At 39.5% G+C, this 27,088-nt stretch overlaps 2 protein-coding genes across 9 annotated transcripts in view; one reads left to right on the plus strand and one right to left on the minus strand.

Annotated features, from left to right (window-relative positions):
* LOC6546210 (protein nutcracker) overlaps positions 1-26,782 on the minus strand; it is a 92,481-nt gene extending 65,699 nt beyond the window's left edge. For 4 of the 8 annotated variants that reach the window (XM_015157858.2, XM_026977615.1, XM_015157861.2 and 1 more), the window contains exon 1: positions 5,504-5,966. Coding sequence is in view for 4 of the 8 variants with exons in the window: in XM_026977620.1 (XP_026833421.1) it covers positions 24,182-24,987; positions 26,126-26,258 (939 nt within the window). In the remaining 4 variants the exon portion in view is untranslated. Of the gene's footprint in view, positions 1-5,503; positions 5,967-23,483; positions 23,628-23,911; positions 24,988-26,125 lie in introns of those variants that run through there. The other 4 variants (XM_026977618.1, XM_026977617.1, XM_026977616.1 and 1 more) reach the window with 3 other exon arrangements.
* On the plus strand, positions 8,912-9,806 carry LOC6546213. Its single transcript, XM_001971745.3, has 2 exons — positions 8,912-8,979; positions 9,325-9,806. The coding sequence occupies exons 1-2, from the start codon at positions 8,968-8,970 to the stop codon at positions 9,541-9,543; spliced, it is 231 nt and encodes a 76-aa protein (XP_001971781.1). The 5' UTR covers positions 8,912-8,967; the 3' UTR covers positions 9,544-9,806.
* Positions 26,783-27,088: the final 306 nt, after the last annotated feature.

The raw sequence follows: 27,088 nt of genomic DNA on the forward strand, positions 1-27,088 counted from the left end.
AGGGGTTAAACGCACGAGGGGAGCTACTTGCCAAGCCAATTTCCAGCTCTTTAAGATAAGCGAAAGGGGTAAATTGTGGCAGTAATCGAAATAAATGCGGGAAAATGTCCAAATTTCCTCCTTTAAGTCCAAACAAGCAATTTTATTCACAAGTTGCCAGTCTCCAACAAAAATGCCTATGAAAATGGGACTGTAAGATGATAATTAGCACCAGTAAAGTAGAGATGATCTCATTACACATTATACTCTGCTTTAAAAAGGCACTATTTAGCCAAAGCAAATACGTTGAAAAATAAATCGCATTTAGGAAACCGAAGCAAAAAGAAGAAAGCAACCGCCGCAGTGCAAAGTGCGAAAGTGCATTTAAATCCTGCTGGTGAAACAAATCCTTTTTGCAGCTCAGACAAACCGAAACTCAAACTCGACTCGACTGGAAAGCCAAAAAGTTTCCCCACAGAATTTAAAATCTTTTCTCACCCCCCAGTTTCCCCATTCGAAAGCTGGTGGTAAGGTCAAAGGGCAACGAGTTGAGTCAGCTCGAGTTGGAATCCTATGGAAAATCTTATTAGAATGCATATTGGGACGCAGGTAGGTAACTTCGTTCAGTTGAAAGGTTCACACAGAGATATTGGCAGAGAGAAAAATGTGAGAATCGGAGAATCGGGGAATCGGAGAAAAGGAGAACGGCAGACACGCAAAGTGAACAGGTAAGCGGAATTACGGCCAGATTATAATGATGACAGGATACACACAAAGGGGCACCGTCCAGAAATCGAAAAAAAAAATAATCAACCAGACACGACAGCTGGAACCCGAAGATATAAGGAACTCGATGGTAAAAAGGGCGGCCCACAGATGAAGAATATTTAACTGCGGCGAATTAAAATTCAATTCGTGTTCCTTCCCTTAATTCGAAGCGTTCTGCTCCAGGTTGAACTTGTTTTCACTTTTTCTTGATCTGAGAGTGCCAGCACTCTAATAAAAAGAGAAAAAAAAAATAAAGAAAATACAAAGAGAATGTTTCATAACATAAAATTTGATTTATAAATTTTTCCCAGATTTATATACATTTAGATTTAGAATGAATACACATAGATTGTGCCGCCCAAGAAACTTTTCCAATATGAAAACTCAGTCATTTGGGCCTACTCTTAATGACTGCCCGTCATAAAAGTTTGCCCGTATAAATATTTTTTAATTTCTTGCCTGGTCTGCTGGCCCACAAAGTCGATAGAAATAGTAGAGAATTGTTAACCAGAACAGCGCTGGGCGAAATCTTGGCTAAGAGTAACAGTAACTAGGCTTTTGTGGTCGGCTGTCCGATGTTTTGTGGTTGTTTGAATTGCTTGTTCCAGTGCACTGACTTTTGGCTCGTTAGCTTCGATTCTGTTTTGAGTCCGCAGTTAGTTAACTTTTTACTTTACATTTTTTATTCAGCTTTGTGGATTTGGCGCGCGACTCGCATTAAAAAGGCGGCCAGGCGAGAATTTAAGAGGGCTCAGGAAGTGGCGAGGAATGTGGTACTTTTGTTGCAAAAAAAATATAATATATATAAAATATATATAGTCATTTTGTTTAATAAATAACACCTAACAAACGAAATGTTCCATCATACAAAAAATACATTTATTTCGATTAACTTTCAAATTATAAAAAGACATTTTTAACATGTATAAAATAACTAATCAAACTCGTGTTCATGTGTATGTTTCGTCAGAGTGACGAATCCAACATACAAGTTGTTTTTTATGTCGACAGCATTTGTTTTAATGAACATCCATTGAAACGGGGTGCGAAAGAGACGACGCCAAAAGAAAGAGAGGCGATTAAATTAGCAAATGCTTTGCTTGCAGGGGCGGGGGAAGGGAAGATGGTGGGGGGAGGGTGCTACAGGGGGTGGTGGGCAGCGTGCAACATATTGCATATTGCACATTGCACATGTGGAACGACGCGGGCAACTTGCAACGTCAGCAGGCGCATATTAAAAAAAAATAAAAATATGAGGAAAAAGCTCCAACAAAGAGCGACTGTCCCCCTCTCGCTCGCTCGCAGTCGTCGTCTCTTTTCCACTCGCCTTGTGGCAAGTTCATTGAACCTCATTTACAGTTCAGTAGTTTAGCGATTTTATTCTCATGGGAAAGAGACGGCAGCAGCGCGAGTTAGAGAGAGACGCACAGTTTGAGAGGGAGGCCCGACTTTTTTTTTGGGGCAACTCTGGCTTTGCAAAAGAAATAAACTCAATACAGCATAACGCCTTTTAAATAAATCTATTAAACCCAGCATATGTTAAATACAACAATACATACAATATGGAAAATCCGCATTGATTATTACAATCTTATATTACATTCATATTTAGTTGGAAAAGTTCTTTATTTCCATTAGTAATTTTTGGAGATTAAAAAAGTATGAAATATTTTTTTTAAATTTTAAGGAAACTTAACTTAATTTGACTCGAAAAAAGTAAAGCAAAGCCCCAAAGATAATGGTAATTTTGCCATTTAGTAGTAGAAATGTAGTTCAAGTTATGGGAACATCCGGTTTAGGGAATTTCGCCTGTAAAGCCAAACAATGGGATGCGAAAAAAATCGAAATAAATGTGAGACAAGAAAGGAAAGCGTTGGGAACCAAATAGTAACAAAAACTAATGCGATTTGCGGCAGCAGCATCAGCAAAAAGAAAAAAATGCCTCCCAGATTCATGGATTTTTCGTTTGAGAGGCGCCGCCAGCCAAAAGCAATCAAATCCAATTAAAAGCGAAAAAAAAACAGATAAAAACGGTGGTAGCAGAACTTTTGTGTACAACAAAAAATATTGTTTATGTAAAAGCTGCAGCAGCGAAAAAACAAAAGTATAATAATAACAACTTCCAGCACACGCGACTTTATACAACAAATTTGTCGAACGCCACAAGAAAATTTAAAGAAGAGGGAAAGAGGGAGAGATGAAGGAAATACGGAGGCAGCAACAAACAGAAAAGGCAACAAAAACTGAAACAGCAGCAGTGGGCAAAACCAACAACAATCAACTCTTTTGACCAGCAGCTGTCGCACAGTGGGCTGCACAGTGGGCAATTAGGGGTGGCATAGCCATCAGGTGCAGACGCGTTTTGTTTAAGATGCTCTCAACTCTGAAACAAGAAAATACCCCGCCAAATGCGAAGTTGCTAATATTAAATAGGGAAAATATTGCAAGAGTTCACAGTAATAACTCCAGTTCAAATAAATCCCATTCCACTGTCCGTAAGCACAAGTGTTCGGGGTTGCTGCTAATGGAACGCAATTCACAATTCACTGGGAATGCGCTATCTCTGTCTGCAGCACCCCTCTCTGTCGCTCCCCAGTCACTCCGTCTCTTTCTGTCGTTGCAACGACAATGACAGCAACAAAAGCAAAAACGCGGCAGACAGCAAAAACCAATGGACAAAAACACAAACAAAACGGTGGACAACAGTCGTCATTCTTCGTTGTTTTTGTTGTTTCGGCAAAACTTCTTCATCCCGGAGAAGGGAAAGAGATGGGCATAGGAAGGGAGAAAGAGAGGGGGACAGAACGTTCGCATAAATTTCAATTCGCGCGCAAACGGCGCCCACAAAGCCAAACCATACAGTATGCAATTTATCAAAGGAATTTGTAGTGAATTGCATGGGGCTGCTTGAATTTCGAAAAAATTTGTAATTTTACTGGCCCTGCATGGTCACACTGCGACCTTTTGAGGGATCAGCTGACTAACAGCTGATGCTCTGAAGTAAACAATGTATGAGATCTCGAAAAATATACGTTCCATATGTTATCATTATTGTTTGATAGCTTTATCTATCTGATATCCAGCTTTATACCTGGGTAATCCTAGAATAAACTAGAAACTAATAGAATGTAGTTCTTGCGTGTATGCTTCAGTTTGGTTTAGTTTCAATTAGGCAAGCCCCACTGTCTGAAAACAACAAGGAAAGGCAATAAAAGGGAGCAGAGAATGCGTTTTGGGGGTTGCTGGATGCTGCGAAGGGGGGTGTTTCCCAAAAGGGGGTGGCACTGTGGGTGTGGGGGGGTCGAAAGTCGGCGCAAAGTGGAGTAAACTGAAGTCTGGAGCACAACAAAAAGTAGTAAAGGCGGCGGCAGAGGAAAATCCTAGGAGAGGGTGCGAAATCCCGCAGTATACACACCACTACCAGACTTTTCCTATACACAAGTACATACTACATACATATGTACATATAAATGGGTGGCAAAAAATAAGGAAGAAAACCAAAGGAATCTGTCTAGACAACATTGTAAGTAGATAAAAGTATTTGGTCGGAAAAATCTGGCAAGGAAATAATGAAAAATGTAATTTCCTTCCCTCTCTTTCTTCCCTCCATCACCATTAGCTATCTCTTTCCGGCAGGCAATACCTTTTGTGATAAGGAAGCAATTGTAGCACATTTCACTACTATTTTTTCAATTGCACCATCATTAAAATCGTGTTACGGATAAGATAACACAAGTAGGCGCTATATTTTTATACATTTTTCCTCATTTTTCGTGTGAAAATTCCATTTAGCGAGCAATCATGTGCTGGGGGGAAAATGAATTTATTTATTCATATTCAACATATTTATGCATTTGTGTAAACAAAAAACAGGTGCCTGAAATGACTGTAAGGCGCTTTTTGTTTACGCAAATGTTTAAATGAAAGAAAGAGAGAGTGAGACAGGTAACTGCTTATTCTGTGACTGGTTTATTGTTATTTTCTGTTTATGCTATTTTTATGGCCCCTCGTTCAGGTTTTTTTCAAATTCTTTTGTTATTGATTTCACTTTTTTACCAGGCATTTCTGGATGGTTTTTCAAATACGCAAGAAACAGACAATCTTGAAAATGGACAACTAACGGATACATATTAAAAACAACTTATTTGGCACTTTCTAGCACTTCAAATGATTTGAGCATAAAATAATGCCCTTTTAAAAACTGTTTTCAAAACGTAAATTATATCTGATAAGATAATTGTTATTTCCTTCTTTACGGAGCGTTCACTGTGATCGAATTCACATAAATATATCGCTTTTCTTCGCACCTTGCGCTTTTCGTTTTGCAGCACCTGTCGCAGCTGATTTTTCATTCACACTATTTGTTTATCTACGATTATTTTTTTAGCTGCTCGTAAGCTGGTGAAATTCCCATAGAAAATTCATTAAAATCAACCAAAGGAATTTTAGTTGAAGTTTCTCAGAGAGAATTCGATTGTGTGCCGGTATGAGTGAGCCTGTGTATGTGTGTGTTTAGTGTGTGAAGAGAGAAGTTGTAAAACCGGATTTTCCTTTTGGGCGCTTTCGTAGTTTTGTTGCCTTTTGCACTTTGCCTCGATCTTCGATTTTTAATGGCCATTTGAATTTTATTATTGGTCTGCTCAAATGTTACAACAATTTTGCTTTCTGCCTTTTGCCTTTCTTGCTTTTATTTTCTTTTCATTTCTTCTTTCTTTTCTTTGCTTTTGCATTTTCATTTCACTTGCTTTGCACTTACACTTGTTGATTATTTAATGTGTAATATTTTTATTGCATTTACTTGCGCTTTCACGCATTCCTTATTTTTCTCTGCTGCTTTTCACTAATAATTTATTTAAATCAAACTAACGCACGCACACAGCTGCACGTATTTACACACACACACGCACGCACACAAACGAAACGCCAAGCGACGCGCCGGAAAAAAACAACAAAAAGAACAACAACGAAAAGAGCGGCGAAACAAGAAAAGCAAACGTTTTGAAATTCTCTTTCGTTTTGCACCGCGAAATTCAACCGAATCGGAACTGAAAACTTTGCCAATGCGATTTTATGTGAATGTTTATCTGTTGCGAAGCGAGCGCGGCGTTGTTTTCCCGACTTTGCGATCCCCAATTGGCGTTCGATGCGCGTTCGTCTGCTCCCAAAAAATTGTGACAAAAAATTGTTTATATGGCGCAGTGTGGCCAGATACTTGGCGGCCGATAAGGCCGAGTTGGGCCCGTTTGGCGGCATTTTTCGGCAGCGCGGTCACACCGCGGCTGTAGTGAGCGGAATTTCAAAATTTTGGCGCCAAACTGAATTATTAGTTTTTCAGATAACAAGTCATATTTATACCATGGCATCTAAGCAATATTGTAGTATAAGCAACAAAAGCTTTTCTTATTATTACAGAACTTTGTTATTTAAGGTCTAAGATTAGAAAAGCTTATGTTTTTTTATTTTTCAATTGAAATTGTCCATATTATACGATATGCTATATATTTACACAAGTTTTTCGTTTGCTAGATTAATAAGCTTTAATGAATAAAGTCAATTTCAACAATGAAGTAAACTCGGTCTGCCTTTCATTTCACATTCACAGCAGTTAATTACATTAACTCAAATTGAATTACATTTGCCCATTGATTTGCAATTCACACGCACAAATTCCACCACCCGATGATAATTGCCAATTTGAGTGGAAAGCCAGATGAGGCGAGCAATGTAGTCTGGAAAATGTCGAAAAACTATTGAAAATCAATTTGCATTCCGCAGCTGAAGCAACCAAATAATACTAGTTCCCCTCTCGAAAACTTAAATCCCTCAAAATCCAATGAGGCAATCGGCAAATGAAAATCTTTCCGGGGGAAGCGAAAGAAAAACAACAAGCAGCCGCACTTCAAAAGCAATTTCACCTTGTTTTTCCAAACACACACACAACAAAAATAGTGGATAAACAATGGCGCGAGGCAAATCTCTTTTCGGCCATATATAACTTTTCGGTAAGGAATTTCCCAAACTGCTCTTCAAGAATTTTCACGAGTGGTGGCGTCTCCTATTTTTAGGCCCACTACAAAAACACCCTACAGTGAGCTCTCGAAAAAGTGAACTGTTGGTATATTCCCAGCAAAAAATCGAGAAGTAAATGACAGATTTTTCCTATTTGTTAGATCCGTGTTGTGTTTACTTTAATTAGGAACAAGCAATTTTAAGAAATAGAGAAAATATTGCCTAGTTTGATTTATTAATTTACAATGCTCATAATTTTTCGGATTTATATTGAAAAGAAATACAAAATCGGCATATATTTCATATATAGTAGATATATAGTAGATACTATGTAGTGAATATGCATATTTGTATATGGTAAATACTATTTATAAAAAACAGGAAACGGAAGTATCATTCGCTCTAGTTGGAAGAATTTAATGAGATATGTGGATATAAATACGAAGAGGGGGAAAAACAAGGGGAAAACTCGGCGCTGGAATTTTGTTGTTGCTCCAAAAATGCCGGCAAATGAAAAGCGCAGGTCCGCAAATGAAAAAAAGAATGGAAAATTTATAAAGAGAGCGAAATTTCTGGGAGAGAGCACAACAAAGGCAGTTTGGGAGGCACTCGGGGTTTGCGAAGCACTGCTTCAAGCAGTGCAATATTTATTATTTATTGCATGCGAGAAATTTCTCGCCGATTCTTTGGGTGACTCCAAAACTATGCGACAAAAATCCATTTAACAAAAGATCGTTTGATTAGTTTTAGTAACTAGCTAATAATAATTACTAACTAACGAGTTAAATAAACAAAATGTAATATTAACAATTTAAATATTAAATAACCCAATATATTTTTTGAATTATGGATAAATAAATTGAAAATCATAAGTGTACCAAACATGTTGGCGACCAAACTTAGCTTTCTTATCATATTATCTTTCAAACTTATATTTCTTTAACAATGATATTGTAAAATAGTATTGTGCTGTTGAATTCGCCAGTTCGTCGTTTTATTCAAACGTCAAGGAAAGTTATCCACCCACCGAAAGAAAATTCCACTTCAATCCGAGCGAACGATTCGTCTTGAATGTCAGTTTTTCCCCGGCTTCGTCGCACCATTTTCCCCGACCTGCTTATCCTTCAGGAAAATTAACTTGAGAGTCTTGATAAAAGGGCTGCCATTCATTCATTCAGCAGCTTGCCGAAAACTGTTCTCAATGCCAGTAGCTGCCAACTTAATTTATATTGTATTTAAAATGCAAAATGCACAGCATTCAACAATAGGCGAGAGCAAAGAAAGTGGGCGGCCGTGGCATTGTGGGCGGGGCACAGCTGAAAAGCTGCCTTAATTTAACAACTTGACAAATTGAATGTTTGCAGAGTGGGCAAAGCGTAACAATAAAGAAGGCGCGCTAAACTGAAACAAAATTTCTAGTTTCGATCCAAACTCTAAAACTCTTTTAATGTGACAAAGCATATTTTCAGTGCTTACTTCACTTTTGACTGATTTGATTGATATCTTTGTATACCCCAGAGTATCATTTACATGCAGGGCACTAGTTTTTCGCAGTGTAAGCACAATCAGCTGCATCTAAACAATGGGAATAGCAATGCGAAGGGGTAAGAAAAATGAGGCTTACGAAGGGTAGCCAAGGCAACCCGTTTGCGAGGTCTTCGCCGTGGAATTCGACTTGGAATTTTCTATTTCGGACCTGCCAAGGAATCTCTGGCAGTCATAACGATAATTGACAATCTGGCCAGCGCAAATTAACATTGCCAGAGGTCAAATTGCATTTGCTCAGGGAATTTCTGATTGCTTCCGTTTGTTTTTTCCCCTGCTGCTGCTGCTGCTATTGTGTAGCCCCAAAAACGTCTGCCAAAAAACATACATAGGTAAATAAAGCTCTATTAGGAATGCAGTGCACGCAACGCAAAGCGGCCATAAAGACGTTTGGGCCAAAGGCAGCAGCCAAATTAAAACGGGCCAGAAAAGTAGTAGCAAGCACAGGAAAAAACAATACTACAGAAAATGAGCAAACGTGCCACGGTCATGAGTGACCTCTAACCCACCGCCCACCGTCCACCGCCCCCCTCTCCTTTTCCATGGGCCACCCACTCCGCTGGTAGAGCCAAAGTTTTACTATAAAAGCCGGGCCTTCTGCGATTGTTTAATCATATCAGTTTCTGTTCAATCAGCGGATATACCACCAAAAACCATCAATCCAAGATGTTTAAGTTTGTGAGTATCTCAGTATCTAAGAGATGCTAAGTAAATACCTGTGAAGGATACAAGTACCTAACAAATATAGTTCGGTGATTAAGGAGAATCTGTATTATCTCTAAAGTCAATCAAATGTATAATTCAGTGCTCAAGGAATAAGGAATATCGTATGTCAATCAGCGGTTTCAGATACATTGTTTGAGCTAGTTTAAACTTGCGCAGCAGCTTAAGCTCGTTTCAAGACACAACCTTTGGTCCATTTGATGTAAAAGAGTCTTATTGTTTTGGCAGGTCCATTATTTTCCCTAAGACTGTAATTGTTTCCCTTGGCTAATGAAACCCTTTCCACAACTTTCCAACCAGTTCGCTCTGTGCCTGTGCGCCCTGTTGGCCGTTGCCTGTGGCAAGCCGCAATTCCTGACCGCCTACAGTGCGGCCTCGCCCGTGGTGGCTGCCACGCCCTACGCCTACTCCGGCGGACTCTACGCACCCACGTACAGTGCGGCCTACACCAGCGGCGTCTATGCCACGCCCTACGCCTACGGAGCCTACCCCTACAGCTCACTGTACCTGAGACGCTGAGATCGCACCACCGCCGACCACCGACCACCGACCACCGAGTGCACACTGTACTACGATAATTCCTGATGACGACGACCTAATGAACAAATAAACCTGATAAAACCGATAAGGATTCGCATACCAAAGGCCAGCTATTTGCTGTCATTTGCTTTGAGCAACTGCAGATTAAAAGGGGCTGCAAAATGGAAGTGGCATTGCCACTACACTCGCAGAAAAACAGTTGTTGAATAATTTCACCAAAATTAAAACTTGTAATAACCATTGAGAATCTATCTATTGCATTGTGTTTATTTGGGTTGCAAAGTTTTCTATAGTAGTCACAAAGTATCATAGTTTTTGCGCAGTGCACAGTGTTTGTGGAAGCAAAGAGGCGTATTTTAAAATATTTACGAATTTGTTTCTGTCGTTGCTGCTGGTTTTCTTGGCAATTTCCGTTAGCTATCAAAAACATTCACTTTGGCTCGTATATCATGTTTCATGTGGCAAAACGGGGCGTTTTGGGCGGTTTTTGTGGACTCAGGGGGGGCAACCGAAGGGTGGAGAGGGTATGGTGCGAAAGGGAAGGAGTCCCAGGGGTCGGGGGTCAACTGTCGCTGGCATGCGTCGGCGTGCATTTGCATCGCTGCTAAAATGTGCAAATTATGGCAACTAAGTTGCCTTATGTTGTCCCAAGCACGCAATGGGTTGAGTGGAGTGCACTCGAAAAAAACACACAAAACTATGTCCACATTGAGCATCTGACAAATCTTCAAATAAAGTAGATGACGAAGGAAGGAGCAATAGAAAAGCAAGCTCAAAATGTTTATATTTACATTCTCCTTTCTAGCAATTTAAATGTATTTGTACAAGAGATTTCAACTTGAAGACGTGTAGTTTGGAAACTGGTTTTCCAGCTTTTCAAACACAAATGTTAATGAAAATCGTGTTGAAATATTTTGGAGTAGGGAGCGGCAAGGACTTTCTTTGAGCTCCTGTTTCACTTTCCCCGCCGCCAACTTAGCACACAGCCCTGCATTTCCGGCGCACACTTTCCCTTCTCATTTCCGTCCCCCGTCCCCTTTCTCCTTTCTCCCAGCGCCTTCCACTCCTACTTCTCATTTTTAGACGTCAGCTTCAGTGTCGCCATTTGCATAATGCATGTGTGTGCGTGTGCTGGTGTGCTGGTGTTTGTAGCAGCCTTTCAGGCGCATTGTGCACCGTGGGGCTGCGAAAAGAGCATCAAAATGCATATGGAAATTGGCCCGAAATGAAAAATATGTGCAGCATCCTGAATAAATGCATTTAGATAAGGCAGAATGTGGTTAAACGTTGAATAATGCTCATGCTAATGTTGTTTTCCACTTGATTGGCCGCAAGAAGAAGGCATTTCGTAGTAGAATAATGCGGTGAAACATAAATAATGTAAATAACGAGTGGCAAATAAATCAAAACAGCAAAGATATGAGCCATAGATAACTATATAGTTTGAAATCAAAATAAACGAATTTATAAAACTGCATTCCCAATGGTTATAAATATACAGCAGCAGAATTAAGAAACTTATACATAAGTTAGGAGACTTTAGAGCGATTCCCCCTGATGTTAGCCGCATAATTTACCCGCGAGTGGAAATAAGAATGGCAATCAACTTTCCACTTAACTTGCCATTAATTTCGCATTGTTTTCTTAGGACTTTGTCGCGAAAAGAACAAACAGAAACTGTTTTTCCAGCCCGACACACCACGGTATATTTGCACAGAGGAAATGCGAGTGACGGGCGGCAAAAGTCTGTCATCAGCAGGGCGCCCACCTCAAAACTTGTTTTCTATTCGTTTTCCCTTTGAGCGCGAAACGAACTTAAAGATGTGTACATAAAAATGGAAGATGGAGGCAAATGTTCTCAAAATCTAAATCTAATTTGCATCGAAGGAACGGTAAGCTGCGGGAGGCGTCGGCTGGGAAAAGAAAAACCCACGCACCTCGCTTTTCCGAATTTTCGAATTTCCCGCCCATCGTAACATACGCACACGCAGGGGAATGTCAAAAGTCATTGCATACTTTCGGGCGCATTTATTGGCGCTTCCTTGTCCGCCCACTCGCACATCCTTCGATTGCCAGGCTGCGTAGTCCATCAATGTCAAACTTACCTGCAAGAGAAGAAAAGAGCAAAGAGGTGATGAGATGAAAGAGAATTGGTGGGCAGAGCAGTGGCAGGACTAATTCAGGCTAAACAAAGTTAAGTGTTTCTCTGGGCCCCTCAGGTAAATAGCCATATCAAATGAGCCAGGCGAGAAGCTTGCATATGTTGCGACTAACAGGTGCGCTTCCTCAACAAAAATAAAGTGCTGTAACCTAGACTTACTATATTTTCTAATAATTTTTCCCCAATTTCTAAGTCGCCGAATAAAGCTGAGTGCTATCCTGAAGACTTAAGGGTATGCGTCACTGCCTTTTTTTCGTGTTTGCTTTTGGAATGTTTGTGTTGCGGGCATTGTATTAGGTAAATGGCACGTCAAGTCAAATGAAAATTAACGTCAGTATTCGGCTGAACAAATTCAGATGATTACGAGTATGTTTATAAAAGGCAGCAAGTAAGTACATATGTATATTTAAACGTCGCTGTAAGTGAGTAGATCTTTGAAATAATGTATCCTTTCCAGTGCAAATGGAACAATTCTAGAAGAGTTTACACACTATTAGCCGATTTAAACAAGTTTTTCAAATTGGCTTAATTTAATTTTTCAAGGGCTGCGAGCAGTTTTCTTATGAAATTCCGAGTAAATCCTTTCCTTGGCTATAATTTATTATTAAATCATAGCGCTTATCAATTTTCGCCCCTGATTAATGATGGCCGCCAGCGAGGAATCAAGGCAGACACGCAATTAATTGCCGGACTATTAGCAGGACGAACAAAAGGACGAAACAAAGCACTCAACAAGTGATTACGCCGAGCTATCCTTCCTCGGAGGGTCGGGTTTCTTTCTCTTTTACTGAAAACATATTTAAGGGGTCCAGGGCAGGGATGAGAAATTCTGGCTGCTGCTGCTCCTCGTTTTTTATTTTATCGGGGAATATGAAAAATTCATTGCTGAAGTGTGAGTGTGGAAATGAACAACAGTTTTAAGCCAACCTCTGTTAAAAATGCAGGACAACAATTTCCGCTTCCTGTCGCCGGGTCGATGTTTCAATCTCAGCTGCTGCTGCTTTCGCTTGCGAAACATTCTGTCCCGAAAAGAGTAGCAATGGGGAAAAATGGGGGATAATACAGGCCTATTAGCCAGGCCCAAATCAAAGTCCTGATAAAATCGGAATCGAAATCGTTTGGCGCCGACAGGACATCTCAATCGACACTTCACTCCATCTCCTCCACTGTGAATTCCGCCTATCTACAAATCCTTGTTTTCCCTCATATATCTGCGTTTTCTCAGATAACTCTAACATGCGAGATAAAGTGAAGTCTGGCGTTAAATTGAATCCGCGGCACAATTTTATCTTCACTTTTCAGCGCGTTCAACGTGGCGTATAATCGATTTTTATTTGGCTTATTCGCGTACACATATGTATTTGATTTTCTTTTATTTTTTCACAATTGCACATTTTTCTCAGCCGTCGTTGGTAAAGGTTCGCGTTCAACTAAAACTAAAAGCAATCGCAAACGCGGTCAAAATAAAACAAAACTGTCACAATGGCCACTGCAGTTTGCAAAGTATACTGGGAAAAATTAGGGAAAATTAAAAAAAAAATACCAGAAATAGCCAAAACTTGTGTGTATGATTTTCTAAAACCATCTCCTTAATCCTTTAATAATATATATAGATCTTCAGATCTTATTTAACCCAAATAGATATGCATTTTAAATTATTTTACAGTTTTTGCTCATAAATAGTTATTCTACTCAATGCCAAATTTTAGGATTTCAGTAAATCCCCATTTCTTTATTTAAATAAAAGCCTCAAATACACAAGTTTCTCTTTAGTGAATCGCTGGTCAGTCAACAAAACGTGAAACGGGCTTAGAAGGTCGGTCAGAAGAATAGAGCAGCAAAACATAAAACCCACATAAATCAATACGGAGAAAGGCAAAGAAAAAATCGAATGAGATGACCACAATTTAGAAAAAGTTACAAAATCCAACAAAAGCTGAATATAAGACATTTTTCTGGTACAAGCTCAAAGTTGAAAATTTAAACTACAAATTTTTAAGGAAATATTTCCTAAGCATTTTTTTTAACCCAAAAGTGACTAATACTACATTACCAACATAATATATAAACAACTTCCACTGCACAGTTGTCTCACGTTTTTCCGAAAAAATGTCCTTTCCCGCTGTTGGAAAACTTTAATTTCCCCCAAACTTTTCCAGCAACTGCGACGCTGCTCCAGCTTGTCATTGGCCAGATCCATGTCTGAATGGCATGACCCAAAAGTTTGCATAAAGAATTCTGTTTTCCCTGACCACCCGCAACAACAAACTGGGCTGTAATTACATGGGAAACTTTGCGCATGGACAACATGGCGTATGAGTAACCGCTTTTATTGTCATTTGCCGCGCTACTCAATAAAAAAGGAGTAGAAAATCAGAGGGTTGCTTTCGAGGGCTTTGAATGCAATTATGTGCAGCACATGACCGGAATTCTGTCGCTGAAGATGAGTTAAACGGGTACCCGAGTATGAGGTGGACAAGCAGCGGAAGGACGACAGGAAGGAAGTCGGAAGGATGCGGCGGACAGGGGTTGATGTCAGGTAAGTGGGGCAGGCAAATAAAATATAAATAAATAACAGCGGACGAGCAAAACGGGCAGAACCGTAAACAGCGACACAGAGAAAAATACATAAGAGCTCAGATAGATGTTGTATGCGTTTTCATAAACAATTGCATAGATACACTAGCCATAGCAATATTTCGTATTCTTTTATATAGAATAAATAGAAAATGCACTAAGTAACTAGCAACAAATTAAAATTTAACTTCTTATGAAGCATTTTTCCTGTGCAGTCGGAAAATCAACAACAAACCTGGAACTTTGATTGTTTTCAAATAAGCGAGCAGTATTAAATTTTTAAGCCAGGCAATTTTCCAGCAAGGTGGTCACAGCTTTCCGCCCCTCTCCGCCCACTTTTGGCCATCTTTCGCATGTTTTCCCTTTTGACCAAAGCCCAAATTGAGGCTTAAGTTGGTCATTTGCGGTTGGCGTTGTCTCCGTTGTTTTTGGTTACCTTTTGACTTGTCTTGTTATTTTGTTGCTGTGTTTTTCTTTTGGGTTTTCCCTCGGCCTTTTGTTTAGTCTGATGTGACTGTGGGGAAAACTCAAGTGGTTGGGGGTGGTGGGCGAGAAGGTTCAAGGACTTACATCTGATTTGTCCGTCTCTGTCTCGGTTTGCAAATAAAGATAATCTTTCGCAGAGCTGCGCATTTTTATGGTAATTTCCCTGGATCTCGCTTTTCGCCAACCAGCGAAAACCAAACAAAAAGGAAAACTGGCGGAGGGAAGACGTTAATTCAATGCCAAATTCTGCGACCAAGTGCCAAGCCCAAAACAGCTGCATTCAAACTCAAATTGAGTTGTTTCTTGGCCAACTTGAAGCGCCTAGAAGATGGCACACAAAATGGCCACCCAAAGCGAGAAAATTTGCAACTCAATTTTTCGAGAGGAAAAGTTTGGCGGCTAAGTTGATTTTCTAAGGATTTTTGTAAGTGAAATTAAATTGCGGGAATAATGTAAACTTCATTGGGAAATGTTATTCCGGAAATGTTTTTTGTGTTTGTTTTCCGTTTGACGCTTGTTTGACATACATTCAATTGAATAGCTCAAATAAACTCTATCTGCAACTTCTTAAAAAAGTAGTTTTTAGAATTTAACAAGTTAAAATCACATCACATCAAAAAAATTACAAAATAATTGAAATAAAATAAATTTCTAAATTTGAATGCAGATTTTTAGAGAATTGCGCGAGAAAGATTTAGAGGCATGCCACTTCAAAATCCGATTAAGATAAGTTGAGTTATAGAGTTTAGAACTTCAGCTTTGGGACATTTCTTAATTTTTTAAATTTCCACAAAATCTCACATGAAAAAAATTACAAAAAATTTTTAAAAAATTGCATTTTTAAATTTAAATGCAGTTATTTAGAGAATTGCTCCAGAAACATTTAGAGGTGTGCCACTTCAAAATCCGATTAAGATAAGTTGAGTTATGGAGTTTAGAGCTTCAGCCTTAGGACATTTCTTAATTTCTACATCATCACATCAAAAATTTACAAAAAAATTGAAAAAAAAAAAATTTCTAAATTTGAATGCAGATTTTCAGAGAATTGCTCCAGAAACATTTAGAGGTATGCCACTTCAAAATCCGATTAAGATAAGTTGAGTTATAGAGTTTAGAACTTCAGCTTTGGGACATTTCTTAATTTTTTAAATTTCCACAAAATCTCACATGAAAAAAATTACAAAAAATTTTTAAAAAATTGCATTTTTAAATTTAAATGCAGTTATTTAGAGAATTGCTCCAGAAACATTTAGAGGTATGCCACTTCAAAATCCGATTAAGATAAGTTGAGTTATGGAGTTTAGAATTTCAGCTTTGGGACATATCTTAATTTTTTAAATTTCCACAAAATCTCACATGAAAAAAATTACAAAAAAATTTTAAAAAATTGCATTTTTAAATTTAAATGCAGTTATTTAGAGAATTGCTCCAGAAACATTTAGAGGTATGCCACTTCAAAATCCGATTAAGATAAGTTGAGTTATGGAGTATAGAACTTCAGCCTTAGGACATTTCTTAATTTCTACATCATCACATCAAAAATTTACAAAAAAATTGAAAAAAAAAAAATTTCTAAATTTGAATGCAGATTTTCAGAGAATTGCTCCAGAAACATTTAGAGGTATGCCACTTCAAAATCCGATTAAGATAAGTTGAGTTATAGAGTTTAGAACTTCAGCTTTGGGACATTTCTTAATTTTTTAAATTTCCACAAAATCTCACATGAAAAAAATTACAAAAAATTTTTAAAAAATTGCATTTTTAAATTTAAATGCAGTTATTTAGAGAATTGCTCCAGAAACATTTAGAGGTATGCCACTTCAAAATCCGATTAAGATAAGTTGAGTTATGGAGTTTAGAACTTCAGCTTTGGGACATATCTTAATTTTTTAAATTTCCACAAAATCTCACATGAAAAAAATTACAAAAAAATTTTAAAAAATTGCATTTTTAAATTTAAATGCAGTTATTTAGAGAATTGCTCCAGAAACATTTAGAGGTATGCCACTTCAAAATCCGATTAAGATAAGTTGAGTTATGGAGTTTAGAGCTTCAGCCTTGGAACAGTTCTTAATTTCTTTGAATTTCTACATCATCACATCAAGAAAATAAAAAAAAAAAATGAAAAAAAAAAATTTCTAAATTTGAATGCAGATTTTTAGAGAATTGCGCCAGAAAAATTTAGAGGTATGTCACTTTTCAACAAATATAGTATATCCTTTTACTGTGCGAGAAACGGGTACAAAAATTACGTGATCTATCTTTAACGACGTAATAATAATGCTATTAAAAAGTTGCTGAAATATTTGAATAGCTTTCCAAAATGTATTTGAAGAATCATCCAACCCCACGGTATCTATTTTTCTCTATTCTTGTCAATTAATTATCCGTCTTTTCATCCTTTTCAATTTTTATCCCCATACCAGAGCTTATGACCTCAATAGGCCCATAAGGAAAATTCGTACTGCATCGAAATATTTTATTTAATTTTTCTTTTTTCCCACGTTTTTGGCACAAGTTGCAAATTAAATTTAGATTTCGTGCACGTAACTTGGGGAGCCATTGAGGCAGCAGCGCTACAAGAACCTTAATTACTTGGCCAACTTGCTGCGGATGCTGTCCCCATACCCCCTTTCGTCTCTGCCCCACCGCCCCATTTTCCGTGGGAGAAATGCCAAGAAGCATTTGAGCGAAGGGGGGAGAGACTTGGGGTTGCAGGCAAAGGGAGCGAAATCAATACGCGAAACATTAACTCGAGCACTAAAGACACGCCATGGAGTCATTAAGTATCCACCATGCAATGCACTGAAACAAAACTGGGCCATAAATAAATTCAAACATTATTCAATGAACATCTGAACTGAATAGCCTACATTCGTGCTTCTAGTCATTTGAAAGGTGTATTTGAATATCCATAATAATTTAATATTAACCTAAGTGTTTAGTGTGTGTTACCATAAAGATGTTCGCTTACAAAACAGTGGTGGAAAATTAAACATAAACACAAACTTAAATACATTATTTTCAGTGTAGGCTACAAGGGGGTTCCTGGGTGGGTGTGATTAAAGCCCAGGAAGCTGTCGACGCCATCATCGAACAGTTTGTCATAAATGGCGCCATATTGACAGCAAAAAAATTGAAAAAGGAGGCACCAAACACAACTGCAAAAATTGTTGACAAGGATAAAGGGGAAAAAAAGCAGGGCATAACTATCGTAGATGGTAATGAAATATTATCAACATTTGTCAATATTTACTCAGCCAGAAAGTCCAGAGGAAAATTAAAAACTATGGAGCGGAAAAGAGGATTGCAAATAAATACATATGTATTTTCGCTACGAAGTTCGTGTTTCTTGAAACAAAACGAACTATATTCCAAATGTTGCTTTAATAAAAAGCATGTCCTTTTTTCCCCTTAATTTTAAAATATTAAATATTCTTTAAAAACCCTTACTAATAAATCGTGCTCAAAGAAATTTATGCATGTCAAAACTGAACCCAAAATGCGGCCTGAATAATTAACCAACCATTCGTTCCAGCTGCTGGATGCCACAGAAATCAAGTGGCCAATAAATTTCGAATCCATAATTTTTTAAACAATCAAGCAAATCCAAAAATGAAACTTTCCAAAGATGTCGAAAGAAGCTCATAAATTTAAGATGAACAACATCAGGTTTGGGTAGAATGTGCATGGATTTCCACTTGAGATATCAATTTTTGTAGCACCAATTTTGGGGAAACGTTGCTTGCAACATTTTACGACAGAAAAGTTTGTCTACCACCTCGATCCCGTCTTACCATCAGTCTGCTAATTTTATTTCGTACGAACACCCGCAAATGTTCTACACTGAGGAAAACAGTGCCAAAATAAATACAATTATCTATGAGCTATCTTTTTTGCCGTACATAGAGAAGAATTTTATGAAATGTGGCAGAATTACAAAGTACAATTTCAAAGTTAGTCAAGTTTTGTTGGATTTTGTTTCTGCCTTAAAATTTCTTTTCTGTGCAGGCTCATGAAAATTTTTCGCAGATGTCGCCGCTGAAACAAGCTCATCAAATGGGTCCAAATCGATGCCGTCATTTAAAGCATATTAGACCAGTCAACAAATGTGTGTGCGTGTGTGTGTGTGGGCGAAAGGGAGAGCGATAAAAACAGAAAGAGAGGAAAGGAAGTCCCTGGCAGGATGTGCGACACATTGCGCTTTGAACTTGCCAGGAAAAGCTGAAAAAAAGCCGCTGAAGAAGTGTCGTAATTTAATTAAGTTTCGCACCAGATGACAAGCAAAACAAAAGTGGAAATGGAGGAGGAAAAGCCAAAGAAAAGCATCAAAATCACCGGGAAAATTGCATAAAATCGGGTGTGCCATAAAGAGCAGAGCCAACCTTTTCGCGTGTAAAGCTCGGTGCGATTTCAATGAGATTTACTCAATTTGGCAAATTGGCGTCGTAAATATCAATATTAAGTGCGATATAGCTTGTTACGTTTGCGGATTAGAAAATGATGGCTTTTTATATAGAATCGCTTGATACGGTAATTGAGTAATTAAGTGGGAATATATAAACTGGGTACCATCAAAGGAAACGTTGCTAATTGAGTTTATTATAACGCATGAGCTCCTTGATACGTTTAAATTGGTAACACAATGTACATTTTAAGGGCTCATTTTATAAAAATGGTCATATGTATGTGTTTGCAAAATATTTAATTAAAGCGTAAACTGCGAGTATGAAAGGGAGCCCGCATGCAAGTAATCCAATTAATAAATCATTGCCAAGCAATCAATCAATACGAGGTGCAGCCCCAAAGGCCCGCACACAACAATCGACCAGTTAGCGTTACAGGACACAATGGAGCCCCGGAAAATATCCAAACGCACCGCAACTTCCGAGTGGCCCACCCTTTCATCCCACTTTCATCTCATTTCCCATTTTCATAGCATTTTCCGATGCCGTCAACTGTTGCACTCTGCACATGCGAGTGACACACAATGACAGCGGCTAATTAAGCTATCAAAATGTACGTCGATCCACCTGGGAGCGCACTACGCACCACGGCACAGTGGGCACTCGCTTGTGTGGACTCACCTCTGTACAGTGGAAACTCTCCATCGCTGTGACTGTGGCACAGCATTATGGGACTTCGACAGCGCGATGCGGCTACCATGATGCCAGTTTTGTGGATACTCAGTTGATTATTGCTACTGGCCGATGAGGTGGCTGTTGCGGCTGCTGCAGTTGCCGCTGCTGCTGCTGCACTGGCTGCTGCGGATGCTGCTGCATTGGCCGCCGCTGTGCCCAGGGAGTAGGAGCGCGATACATGACTTAAGGTGCGGCGTCTAATGGTGGCTGCGTTCGGAGTTGTTGCTGCTGCTGTGGCAGCAGCAGTGGTTGCTGTGCTGCGATAGTGGTGCTGCGGCGTGGAGTACTGGTTCCTGGTGGCCTGCATCTGCAGCTGCAGTTGCTGGTAGCCACCCAGCGACAGGTGGTGCTGCAGCGGCGGGTGGTGCGAGTGGTGCAAGCGCTGCTGCTGCTGCTGCTGCTGCAATGCCTGGTGCTGCTGCTGCTGTGCCGTCTGATGCTGCTGCTGCTGTGCCGTCTGATGCTGCTGCTGCTGCTGGGGGGCTTGGAAGGGCGGATGGGAGTGCTGGTGGTGCAGCAACTGTCGCTGGTGGTGCTGCTGCTGCACCGCTGCCATCTGGAATTGCTGCTGCAACTGTTGCAGCAAGTCCTGCTGCTGCTGCTGCTGCAGCTGCTCGTTGGTCCTGGCATTGTTGTCCTTTTCCAAACTTGGGTTCTGCGGAATTGGGTTCTGCTGCTGCTTCTCCCAGGGTCCGTTGCTATCGCTGCTGTAATCCAGCTTGAGGCTGATCTTCTCTAGTCTTGTGCAGTTCAAAATTACCACTAGACCATTGCGTTTAGGTCGCTGGATTTGATATCCAGTACTTATTGCAAATACAACTAAAATCGCGAAACACCCATTTGCTTTAGAATATACACACAGTATTATTTTGACCCACAACACGGTGTTACAAAATCGCTGGTAATTTAATTCAAAAACGCGATTTATAGAAAATTCCCAGCTCGTTAGGAAAGGATTCGCTCCCTTTGGTGTTCCCTTACAGTGAACAGTTAAGGTCCTTAAAATAATCCAGCTGATTTCATGATGACTTGTGCGTCAAAGATAATGCAAATGGTAACTAGACCATTGACTGCGATGTCAAGGTCGCCTGGCAGCCACTCAAAACCACTTGAAAGTGTTTATAAAAATCACCAGCGTAGATCTAAAATAATCAGCTGTTGTGTGGTTGTAGTAAGTTCTGCAGCACCCAGGACTTATTTATTTATATTTATGAAAACACAGAGCACAAAGCACACGGACGCGAAGGATGCGATGCATATGTATGTCACTAAAGGACCTAGTTCGAACAGGTTCTAACGGTATCTGGGCGAGAGCGAGGACTCGCGACACTCTCTCCCCGGGGTGAAAAGTCCCGCTTTTCCGCTTTTCCGACCAGAGACGCTGGGCCAAAGTACGACGACTGATTGCGCCGAGCTTTGTTATCCTGCGGAAAAGCTGGCTGGCCAAGGAGCGAAAGGCGAAAAGCGCAATCAGCCGAGAGAGTGGTAGCATTGTAGAGAGTTGCAGAGGAAATCGGGAGTCTGTGAGAGCCGAAAAGCACAGATAACAAACAATCGGGTCCATCTGAGCACCCACACAAAAGTTCATCAGGATATGGACTCAATGGCATACGCTTTAAAAGCAGTTTCAAATATTTCAATTAAAAATTGAAAAACTATTGAAAATTACTAGTAAATGCAGATGAAAAGTGTTTTTAAACATTCACTGAACAGTTGAATTTTGTTTATTCTATGAATATTTTTTCCAGTGTGACCATGAGCGAGCGAGAGCGAGTTGCATCTGCTGGTGCTTAGAAAATTGGCCTTTGCTTTCGCTTGCATCCCAAAGGAAAGAGGGAAAGAGGAGAAGCGTATGTTTTGCCAACTTTTTTGATTCCTCTTTGCTGTTTACCGTTACTGGAACACCCACACGGCGGAGACCGAGAATGGAAAGGAGAAGCAACAACAGCTACTACAAGTTTGGCACAGTTTAGCATGGCAGAAGAGGAAACAGTGTGCCCAAACTCACATGGGACTCAACTTGGCTCAATGTTAAAGAAAAGCTGAAGAGCATTTATTTTTAAACAAAATAAATACAAACGCAATGACTCACTCGTAAAGTATTTCTATCGCTTATGAAATTCCAAATTTGAAGGCTTCCATTCGCGATAAGATAGTCTTTTATTACCAAATGAAAGCGTTGCCAAAGTAATAAAATTTTTATAGCAGAAACCCAGAGCAAACAGGTCTGTCCGACCGATTGTCCGTTCGTATGAACGTCGAGATCTCAGGAACTATAAGAGCTAGATTTGCCACGCCCATTTTAAAGCCCACAAACGGCCCAAAACTGCCACTCTTTTGAAAAATGTTTTGATATTTTTTAATTTTTGTATTAGTTTATTGATTTGCCAAAAAACTTTTTCAAATTTCTCATTCGCACTTCCACTAGCTAACCAACAGGTATCTGATAGTCGAGGAACTCGACTATAGCATTCTCTCTTTTAGTTACTTTTGACCACTGTGTTAAACCCACATCTGTGGGTTCATTCACCCAACCATTCGACCGGATTGTGGGCGGACAAAAGTGGGGGGACGTGGCTGGGGAAAACAGCTGCTCCTGGAAAATGCAGAGTAACTCATCAAGAGCAGCTCGATGGAAAGCTTCTCTCGTTTTTCCGGAGCTTTTCAGGAGACACGACTCTGGTTTAAAAATAATTGCGAGAGCACCAGCCCAGCGGAATATGTTTTGCTTTGTTTGCCTTTGCCATAAATTATTTATGCATTTGTCACTGTTTTTCGTTATTTTGATAAAGTTGTAGCCAGATAATTTCGACAGGACCCACGGGAACCCGAAAACCTAGGCTTTCCAAGGCTGCACTCAACTCACTCTCAGCATTTTTGGTTTTATTTCATTTTATTTTAGTGATAAGGCTCGGCTCGAGAAAGTCGATATCGTAATATAAACACGAAATAGGAGCCCAGCACCGAGCAGCAGGCATCCCGCTGTTGAGGGAGAAAAACCAAATTGTGGATGCCATCCGCCAGGGAAACCGAAAAGGCGAGGAGGCCGAGGGGTGTACACTTAGAGAAACGTTTGGGAGAAGCATGGCAAGGTTACGTTTCCTTACTCCAATACTCTCAAGAGCTTTTGAGTTTCAAATGAATTTAAAATTATAAAAATGTGTGAAGCCTTACAAATGACTTCCGTTTTTCATGGGTTTCCCTCAGTGTATAAAGATGTAGCACACATAGGGGTTATAGGGGTGCCGTTTTGCTCGCGTGGGTTTTGTTGATTTTGCGTGCGCATAAAAAATCGAAGTGGGCTTGTGAGGTTGGAGATTCGAAGCCGACGTGTACGGGGATTGGGGATTGGGGCTTGGGGCTTTTGGGGGCACTGGGAATTGTGGATGCGACAATCTCGGCGCGTGTTTTTGGCTGCTGGAGCCGCTTGTTTCGCATTCTGCACTTCTGTGGTTGAGGGCCGACTCGTTTAGGGGCGTGTACCCCTCTTTTCGGCAAAAAAGGGGGGTGAAATGCCGACGAACAGGTGGCGACGACACTTGGACGCAACTCACCTGTAATATCACGATCGTAGAGGTAACTACTGGCACTGCTCTTGATGCTTATGGAATCCAGAGGCGTGGCAGGTGGCTCAAATATATCGAAGGAGTTGCAGGAATCAGCCGAGGGCGTCGGCGGCTCCACAATTATCCTTGCTGCTGATGATGGTAGATTAAATACAGAAAGAAACCAAAAATGCATGCGATAAGGATAAATGTGCTAAGTATGATTTCAAACTAAGGTATGGTGCTTATTAACAACGAAGAAGAAAATAAAAGTAAACAGGTAAGGAGTTTAAATAATTTAAAACACAATTCCCTGATTTTACATAAAACTTAATTCAATTAAATAAATAGTACCCTCTTGTTTTGTAAGCCGGCATATTTCGAATTTACATTTTCAATTTAAAGTCCACTTCTACCACCAAATTAAACACGTACCATTTCGCTTATGTTGGAAAGATAATTTATTGTAACAATCCATCTTAAAATTGAAAACATTTCTTAATATCAAATGAGAATAAGAATTTCATTGTATTCAATACCATGCAATACTTCCAATCGCTAAGGTAAGCCCTATGTGGGTTTTTACTTAATAAATCAAAGCATTTGCGTAAACACAAATTACTACCGACTTTTACGAGAATCTTTATGCACCACTTGACATTTATTACAAGCCAAAACCATTACTTAATACATTTTACAAAATGACCTCAGCTTCTGCCCCCCTTCAGCCTTTTTCGTTCCATTTCCTTGCTGTAGAAATGGAGCTGTCTATTGACCTTGGCTACCACATTCAGCTGGCTTCTGTCCAGATATCTGAAGATCTCGAAGTACAATTCGTCCGGGAGGCCCAAGAGCGATGGCTGCAGCTTCTTCTCCATCTGCATTAGCTGCTGCGATCGCATGGGCTGGAACACATGCTGCTTGAGCTGGTAGGACAGCTCATCCAGCTTCCGAAAGCGATGATAAATGGGCTTGTTCTTCGCCTGAATATTCAGGACATAGCGTCCGATGGGCAGGCAGATGCTGTAGCCAGGCTGCTTCGAAGGAGGTGCTGGGGACAGGGTGACCATAAGCTGGTCCCCCAGGGTGATGGCCATCAGACGGGACTGGAGGGCAGCCACTAGGGAGGTCTCCTCGGGTGCATGCTTATCCAGCAGGGTACGCAGACGCATTTGGTACGCGGTGTCATTGAAGCACACCTCATAGTTAGCAGGCTGTTCGCTCAGGAGTCGCACATTCAAGGCATGGAAGCTGCTGAATGATGGAACGGGCTCAATGAGGTGTCTCTTCTGGGCAAATGTCTCCTCCTCGACAAATCCGCACTCCAGGGCCACCAGGTAAGTCAGCAAATGAAGCCACTCAGCAGCCGGCATTTTCCGGTTCTCCTGATACTGATTCAGTAGCTTCTCCATATGCTGCGGCACCGATACCAGAGTGGCATGCTCCAGGATCAAAGGATCCGGCTCCTGGGTGCTCTTCTCTTGTATCAAACGCGGTCGCTGCCTTTTCGCCGCTGCAACGAGTTTCATTAATATTTAACTTTAAAGAGAATCTCAAGGATTAGTGAAATTGTGTGTGCTTGTGGCTTGGAGAATTTTTAAAATTGCAGCAACTAACCTGCTATGTGTGGATTTGGGATGCAACAACTGGTGGTTATATACAATACATTATAACACTACAAAATATATATAACACATAAGTAAACTCAAAACTCGCGATTACTTTTAGACTGATATAGAACTTCATAATAAATACACACTTGCATTCAAATAAAAATCACGAAGAATGTCACAAAAATAAATAACTTATAATAAAAAATACCCTTTAGAAGATTTATCAGGGCACTAGTTTAAAAAGATAGTTCAATCTAGGACTGAACAAATACAAATTAATATAATTTCCAATTTATTTTCTTTGCGGTTTGAACGTGAAATTTTTGAAGCAATTTACAAAATAATAAAACAGGTTTTTCGAATTTATGGTACACTCATGATTCATCGAAAAGTGTCGCCGATCTTGTGATAAAAGTGTAAGGAACTTTATACGTTAACAAAGAATACAAAATAATACAATGTATGGGGAGTAAGTAAATATACGTAATTCGTGGATGCTCTATAAACTAAAAATCGAATCAGGTTCCAGTAAATTTGTTAGAAAATATTTAAGAGATGAGCATATTAGCATAATGCATGAACTAGTGTTTTTTGTCTTGGTTCTGTTTTTTTTATGATTTATGGCTATCTATTGTTAAGTGATGTGTATAAAATAATGATGTCTAGTGTGGAATAGGAATAGCTTCTAAAAATCAGTGATGCTCTCAACTAAAAATAAATAAATACGATATCGACAGCATTCTAAGATTATTTTACAATAAACAATACTGTAAGATACAAATGAACGATTGTTATTTGCATATAATTTAAAGTTTAGTTTCTATTTACCTTTTGCTTATTTTTTTGTTTGTTTTTTATTTGCTGATCGGTAACCAGCTTGTGATAAGTGCTAAGTCATTATTAAATAGTGTAGATTACAAAGGGGAAATGGGAGCAGCAGGCCATTTATCAATTACTTAATGAGGGTCTTAACTGAAGATACTATGTATGTTTCTAGAAATATTTTACAGAAATTCCTTTTTTTGTTGCATTACTTACTCTGTTCCGAAGCTTTAATGTCCTTCGTGGCGACCACTTGTTGCTCATTTTCCTGCTGCCGTTGTTGTTGTTGGTCGCCAGATGTCGTGGGACCGGCTATAATGCCCTCAATTTCGGATTTAGCGTCTGACATTTCAGTTATTTACGTACGAATTTTGTGCGAAACGCTTTGTTTTAATTTATTAAGTCGACTGTCATTGTCTGTTTTCCATATGACAATCAGATAATGGGGCATACTGCGTTTTGTGGACTCAAATTTATAGTGGTTTGAAGTGGGCCCAGCAAACGAATGGGGGAAATCACAATTTAATCTTACTTCGTTGGTTGTGGCACTTGAATTATATACATATATCCTATTTACAAGAATTGGCGAATTTCTAAATATCCAACGTTGTATTTTATTCACGCAACAAAAAAACTAAGCAAAACGACGCGTTGGCAGATATTTTTTAGAAAACTGGTTTAGTCACACATATTACACAAGACGACGGAACTGCCGGTTTGTATGTATTTTGCTTTATATAGCTTTTGAATTTGTGTGCGCAGAAATCACAGAAATATACAAAAATTCGCGAAAAACAATTGTTCATTTAGCGAACAATCAGCTGGCAGGCAGCCGCTTTGCAACACTGCCGCCGGTGCTACACGACACTTATCGATTGCAGATGAGCCGGAGGCCATTTTTATATCTATTTTTTTCTAGCTATTTTCCAGCTAAAAACTAAAATACCCAAATATCAAACATAGAAAGCAGAAAATAAAATGTGTTTTGGGTTAGAATAAGACAACACCACTAACCTAAAACTAACTAAAAAAATTTGATGCTAGACAAAAGTATTTCTAAAATATGTAAAGCATTGGCTAGATTTCAGCTCCAATAGTTGTCAGCACTAATTGCAATATATGGCCAGTGTTGGCAAATGGCTTTCAAATAGCCGGCTAAATGGTTTGTTTTTGTTGAAA

This window comes from Drosophila erecta, unplaced genomic scaffold (genome assembly GCF_003286155.1).
Source record: "Drosophila erecta strain 14021-0224.00,06,07 unplaced genomic scaffold, DereRS2 tig00000021-arrow-pilon, whole genome shotgun sequence".
NCBI classification, from domain to species: Eukaryota; Metazoa; Arthropoda; class Insecta; order Diptera; family Drosophilidae; genus Drosophila; species Drosophila erecta.